The following is a 7427-nucleotide window of genomic DNA, read 5'->3' as shown; positions in this document are numbered from 1 at the left end:
GGCTCCCCCAGTAGGGGGCGTGGAGGAGGCAGCTGATCAATGATTCTCTCTCATCATTGATGTTTCTATCTCTCTCTCCCTCTCCCTTCCTCTCTGACATCAATAAAAATATATTTTTTAAAAAAGAAAATTGGATTTGTCTTGCAGCAAGGCATTCATTATAGAGGCAGCAAGTACTGGAAGCAATGAGAGTGACCCCACCAAGCTCCTCTCCCAGGAGTCACCCAGCATCTCAGCACCCAGCCCCATAGCTCTGAACTGCATCTATGAGCATCTGTGCTTTACCTCGATTTTATGTTGTGCATCTGTTAGCAAGATGTGTCCTGAGGTATCAGAAAAGACTAAGAGAGCTCATAAAGGTGTTATGCTTAGTATAAAACTGGACATAATTAAGCATATTGGGTATTTATGTTTTGTCTTGGAATGCTCAAAATATTTTCCATATAAATTAATGATAAGTGCTTTGCTTTATGACAAATCAGCTTACAAAAGAATATTCATAGGAATATTCTACTGTCGATAGTGGGGGGAACCTGTAACAGACAAAGCACTTTGTCTTAATCTATCCCTTAGCCCTTCATTTGAGAGGAAGTGCTCTCTGGGCCTCACTTTTTCATCTTTGAACCAGAGATGAGATACACGTCTGGCAGGGCTGTGAATAACATGGAAATTGCCTTCCACTCACATCCCCCACCCCCAATAGTATTTTTAAACATGAAATATTTTAGGCAAACAGAATAGCAAAAATGCTATAATAAATACTTTTTATAACAAATATTACTCAGATAAATAAAAAATATATTATGGGTACAACTGCAGCTCTCTGTATAACACTCCTGATTCGAGTCCTTCTCTGTGTCCCCAGAAGAAACCACTATCCTGAATCTAGGGTTTACTCTTCCCATGAGATCTTTATGCTTTTCCATATGGACATATTCATAAACAGTATGTGGCACTGTTGGCTGTTTTAAAGTATTATATACAGAATGCCATGTTCTCTTTCTGTAATTTGCTTCTTCATTCAACATTATATTTTTAAGATTTTTTACATTAATGTAGATAGCTCTGATTTGTATATGTTAAATCCTATATGGTATCCCATCATACCATATAGCATTTAAAATATAGTAGAATTTATTTATATTTTCACTTTTATAAGCACTTAGATTGCTTCAATTTTCACCACTACAATGTTGCAATGAATTTTCTGTCTATGTCTCTTTGTGTGTGTGTGTGTGTGTGTGTGTGTGTATTCAAGCTGGGGAATCTATGTAGGACAGAAGGGCAGAATTAGGGGCTTAACATGTCTTTGGCTTTACTAAACACTGCCAAATGGTTCTTCAAAGTGGTTTTCCCGGATAAGAACGTGTTTCCTCTGTGCCAAATCTTTTTAAAAGAAGCCTCCTACTGCCCTTCTAGGTTCCCTTGTTTCATTCATTGCACACCAATGCGTTTTCAATTCCTTTGGTGCTTCCACAAATATTTATTAAATGGAGCAGCCAGCTGGAAAGGGTCTAAACCAGTGATTTTTCAACCGATGTGCTGAAAGAATTTATAAAACATGTCATACCTGACTATTTAGTCAGGGGCACTGACCTCTTTTCCCTTAGATTGTCAAATAAAAAAAATGACATCATCCAACACCACAGTAGCTGTCTGGTTTGAAAGAATCAAAATTATACCTTTTTTTTTTGGTCAGATGGTCAAAAAAGTATATTTTGTGTGTGTCATAGAATTTTAGTCATTAGTTTATGTGTGTCATGAGATGAAAAGGGTTGGAAAACTGCTGGTCTAAACCATGGCACAGATAGCGGGGTGGAGAGGTGAGGATGAATGCAAGAGCTATTTCTGAGGAGGAACAGATAGCATTTGGTGACCGACTACATGCAAGAGAGGAGGGATATTTACAGGCCCCCAGGGTCTCTGGCAGGGCTGACTGGGTAGGTGGTGCAATTCTGTGAGCGATGAAACACTCAAAGAACAGCAATTCTTGAGAATATTGAATCAGCCGTGTCAAAGGTGACCAGGTCATTTGCTTTAGAGGAGTTTCATAAAAAGCCTTGAAAGAGTGAGTCGGGGAGGAACTGGAGGCTGCAGTTCAAGGGTGATGGGTGGGGAAAGGCACAGTGGGAGATGGGGATCAGGGTGTGGAGCAGGGTGCCCCTCTTCCCACAAAGACATAATCGTGTTCATGTCTTTGTGGGAAGGAGCTGGCGGTAGAGAGGGAGAGATTACAGGGCGAGTGAGAATAGATATGATCAATGGCAAGGTTATAGCTAAGCAAATACCTATAAACTCTAAATTATGGGGAACCAGTACAATTTATTTATCTTTTATGTAGAGATTATCTGTTGACTGGGAAAAGATCAGGTCAAATTTCATGCTTGAATATCATATTAACTAATAGCTAACGCTTAATTTTATTTACTGGGTGACAAGCCCTGGGCTAAGTATTTTACTAACAGCAATTCATTTGTCCTCATAACAACTCTCAAGGTAGGCAACTATTTGTAGCCTCATTTACAAATGAGGAAAGTAAGGCAGAGTCATTCAGTAACTTTCCCAAGGCCACACAGCTGCAAGTGGTAGAGCTGGTATTTGAACCAATGCAGTCAGGCTCTGAGGCCCATGCTGCAAACCACTGCTCCGCACTGTCTCTCAATATGCCATCATCATTTATCATGGACTAAACATGAATATCCATGCCTCATAAGTATAGCTACATAGATTCCTCACACTTTTGGTGGTCTTGCAGTCAAAGGTATTCTTAAAGTTCTTACCTGCAAAAATCAGATGGAAAGACATAAAGGACTTCGTCTCTCGTTATTAGTGGGTGAAAAGTATCACCATCTGTTCCATTAATCATATTGCATTTGTCTGTTGTCCACCAGCCAAGTGACCTGTAATTAATAAGCACAAGAAAGAGACAAGAGGATCAAATTTGATTTTAGTGGTTTTTTTTTCTTCAAATGATCAGGACTTCTTGAGACTCAACTAATAGGAGCAGGCTATCCACAGAATCTCATTCACATATGACACAAGGGTGAGATTGGTTAGGGACTGAATCAAAATGGGGAAAATAGGCTCCCGACCCTCAGGTCAATTTTGATAGAGGCAAAAGCCAAAAATCCCTTTTTCTTTCCTGAAAAAGGGTATTCTACATGGAAGTTTAGAAATTGCCATTTACTTAAAACAATGATCTAATTTAGCATTATTAATAGCCTGACAGACAAGCTCTGGATAGATATGTTCATCTCTTAATATTCATGACAGAGCATTAACTCTGTCTCCCCTCGGAACAGGTCTCTGTCCCAAATTAACGGGAGCTTCTCTTGGATGTCAAGAGATAATTAGTTAATTGGAAGATAGTTCTAAGGAATTTATACAAATACGAGTGGCCCGGTGCACGGATTCGTGCACATTGAAAGGAAATTAATTAGAAGAAAGATTCGTGCGGTAGTTACGTTACTGCAAAAAATTACATGTCAAAATAGTATATATAATATAGTATTATAAAATTAAAACACACGTGCGATTGGCGCCAGCGAAAGCTTTATATGTATTGCGCATGCACAAGTCAACATTTATTTTTAAATTGCCAGTGTGCGTCATATGTACCAGCCGGTCAGTCGGTCAGTCGGTTGATGTACAGATGTATGTACAGTTGGTCACTTAGCCTTTTATATATATAGATAAGCTCAGAAAAGTTAAAAATGAGAGGATTAAGATAGAGAGAATAGATGGAGAAGCTCCAATAAATGTTTAATTGTTTTTTTTTCTTTTGGGGGGAGGGAGAAAATAGAGCAAATTACAGAGAAGCAGTAAGTGAAGAGATAATTTCTGAAAGTTTTTCAAAATTTAAGAAAGATATGAGGCCTTGGATTGAAAGTATGTCCCAAGGGCCAAACAGGATGAATACAAATAAATTTAAATCTGGATATGTTGTAGTAAAAGTGCAAAAGACCAAGGAAAGAGACATCAAAAGTCAATGGAGTAATATCTTCATAATTTTGAACTGTCGACCTAGAATTCTATACCTAACTAGTCATTTAAAACTGAGAGTGAAATTTAGACATTTTAAAATATGTGAAGTCTAAGAAAGTTTACCACCCACAAATCTTTTCTTAAAGAACTACTGATACAGGGTTCCTCAACCTATTAACCCTATTGATGTTTTGAGCCTGTACATTGTAGGATGTTTAGCAACATCCCAGGTTTCTACCAGTAGATTCCAGTAGCACCTCCCAGTTGTGACAACCAAATATGTGTCCAGACATCACCAAATGTCCCCGGAGGGGGCAAAACTGCATCTGGTTGGGCACCACTGTATGAATGGATACTCTTCAGCAAGAAAACTAAACCCAGAGGAATATTTGAGAAGGAAAAAAAAAATGAGGCAAATAAAAGATGTTGGCAATTAATTATGTATTTACCATAAAAATGAACTTTTTAATTATATTTGCCTCCTTAAGAAGGTAAAATAAGTCATAGACAAGAATAATAAAATGTGTGTGTGTGTGTGTGTGTGTGTGTGTGTGTGTGTGTGTTTAAGAAATCAGTAAAGTTATTGTCCTATTTGGAAGGAGAAAAAAGACAATACATAGCTTTAGATTTTGTTAGAAAAATATTGTTATCTGAATCATAAAAATCTAAGGATAGGATAGTCATAAACAAGAAAAAATAAGTCCAAATATACTAAATAAGATAGCATTATACCATATATGTATCCGTAATTATAACACACATATAAAAGGATTAAACTATTTTATTATAAGACTAAAAAAAATAAAGAATGGGTTTAAAACAAAAACCAGCTACATCCTATTTACTAGTAAATTTCCCTTCCAGCCCAGTTCCCCTCGTTAAGTCACTGTTGCCAGTTTCTTATATATTCTTTCAGGGGTCTTGTATATTTGTGTGTGTGTGTGTGCGCGCGCACACGCGCGAGCGCGCATGCTTACAAATATGTTTATGTACGTGATTTTTTAAATTTAAATTAACTTTTTATTTAAAAACAGTTTGATATTTACAGAAAAGTTATGAAGATACTACCGAGAGTTTTCCTATATTCCACACCAGTTTTTTTGCCTTTATTTCTGGGAAGCTTAGAAATAAATTTGAAGTTCAAGAACAGAAACCCTCTTACCTCAGTCCCTGAAGAATTGCCTTGTTTTCTTTCAAAGGTTTCTAATTTCTCTAACTTTAAACAATTATCTTGTTTTATAGGTAGCTTTAGCTCCTTTTTGGAAGTAATTTATGTTATAAATATTAAAATAGACATATCTTTGAAATACTATCATCCTGAACTCAAATGTATTTCATCTTTTAAAAAAATAACACAGCCCCGGTCGGATGGCTCAGCTGGTTGGAGCATCGTCCCGTATACCAAAAGGTGGTGGGTTTGATTCCTGGTCAGGGCACATACCTAGGTTGTGGATTCCCTCCCCATTCAGGGCGGGTACAGGAGGCAACCTATCGATGTGTTTCTCTCCCATGGATCGATCTCTCTCTCTCTCTCTCTCTCTCTCTCTCTCTTTCTCTCCCCCCCTTTCCTCCCCATTCCTCTCTCTCTCTAAAACCAATAAATATATCCTCAGGTGAGGATTTTAAAAATTAATAAAAATTTAAAAAATAACACAAACAATCCACAATCATTAAATTAAATTAAAAAGAGAACGTCTTCCATTCCCCACAAAACAAGTAGTGGTTTGAAAAGTATCGGCGCTGCAGCTGCACATGACTCCCAAGTGGAAGAGTGATCTTCAACCACCAACATTCAATTTGTCAAGTGCATTATCCCAATCTTGATTTTTAAAATAATAATTGTAAGTATATTTTACATACTTATAGGTTTTTCATCCCCAAAATGACAGTGTTAAAATATTTTTTTGAAATAATATGGAAGTGGACGTTCAGTTTAAATAAAAATTGAAAAATAATTACACTGATGAATCATTAGACTTACGTTTTTCCATTCCATTCCACAATCTTTGAAAAGTTAAGGTAATTGTCTTCTCCAGTTAGAAAAACATAGTCTCCATCATTAGTCCCATTTTTCTGAAAATAAGTGAATATGATCATTTAAAGTAACGTGATGGTTAACTTTGTGTCAACTTGGATGGGCTATGGTGCCCAGCTGTTTGGTTAAACACTAGTCTAGATGAAGGATTACAGGTTCAATTCCCCATCAAGGGCATGTACCTAGGTTGCAGGTTTGATCCCTGGCCCCAGTCTGGGCAAGTGAGGGAGGCAACCAATCGATGTGTCTCTCTCACATAGATGTTTCTCTCTCTCTCTCCCCCTCCTCTTCCTTCCACTCTCTCTAAAAATCAGTGGGAAAATATCCTTGGGTGAGGATTAATAAATCTCTCTAAATATAGATATAGAAATAGATATGTATCTCCCTTTGATTCTCTTTCTCTGGAGAACCCTGACTGATACAGTAACTAACAAATTTAATCTTCATGAAACTGCCCTAGTTGAGCCCAATTGCTACATGAGACTGAACCAGAACTAGAGAATAGAGTGAGGAACTACCGAACACAGAATTACTATATGACCCCCCAAATCCCACTCCTGTGTATATACCCAAGGTACATATTCAATGTTCATAAAAAACTTGTATACAAATGTTCATAGCAGCATAATTCACAATAGCCAGAAAGTAAAAATAACCCAAATATCCATTAGCTGCTGAATGGATAAACAAAGTGTGGTATATCCATACAATAGAATATTACTTGACCATAAAAAGGAATGAAGTGCTGATACATGTTACAACATGGATGGACCTTGTAAACTTTATCCACACTAATAAAAGACAAACATGCAAATTGACCGTACCTTTGCTACGCCTTAAGCCAAGCCTACCAGCCAATCAGAGCGACTATATGCAAATTAAACCAACCAAGATCACGGTCAGCAGCCACGGAGCTGGAGCGAGCAGGAGGCTTATTTGCCCAGTGATGGAGGAAGCCAAGCTTCCCGCCTGCCGCAGCTGGCTCTGAGTTTCATTCAATGCAACAAAGTTTCAATTATAGAAGATAAATAAACCCCAGATACCTGCTTTCAGCCTGCCGTGGCCATGGAGCTGGAGCAAGCAGGAAGCTTGGGTTGCCCCTGGCGATGGAGGAAGCCAAGCTTCCTGCCCGCCCTGGCTGGCTCTGAGCTCCACTCAAGGTTACAAAGTTTCAATTATAGAAGGTAAGTAAATCCCAGAATAAAAAAAAAAGGAGAGGCTGGGAGCTTCCTTCGCCGGGGGGCTTGGCCAGCCTGAAAAAGGCCCTCAGCCCCTCACCCAGGCTGGCCAGGTACCCCAGTGGGGACCCCCCACCCTAAAGGGGGTGTGACCAGCCTGCAAACAGCCATCAGCCCCTCACCCAGGCTGGCCAGGCACCCCAGTGGGGACCCCCACCCTGAAGGGGGTG

General features: G+C 38.7%; 1 protein-coding gene across 1 annotated transcript in view; it reads right to left on the bottom strand.

The window, feature by feature from the left end:
• SCARB2 (scavenger receptor class B, member 2) overlaps window positions 1–7427 on the bottom strand; it is a 59735-nt gene that overhangs the window by 12722 nt on the left and 39586 nt on the right. The window contains exons 5-6 of the mRNA XM_005857448.1: window positions 5966–6057; window positions 2781–2900 (exon numbers count right to left, since the gene is read on the bottom strand). Of these exons, the coding sequence (XP_005857510.1) occupies window positions 2781–2900; window positions 5966–6057 (212 nt within the window). The remainder of the gene's footprint in view (window positions 1–2780; window positions 2901–5965; window positions 6058–7427) is intronic.

Source organism: Myotis brandtii, unplaced genomic scaffold, assembly GCF_000412655.1.
Source record: "Myotis brandtii unplaced genomic scaffold, ASM41265v1 scaffold111, whole genome shotgun sequence".
NCBI lineage: Eukaryota > Metazoa > Chordata > Mammalia > Chiroptera > Vespertilionidae > Myotis > Myotis brandtii.
Note: the sequence above shows the minus strand (reverse complement) of the source record. Positions and strands in the feature narration are given on the sequence as shown.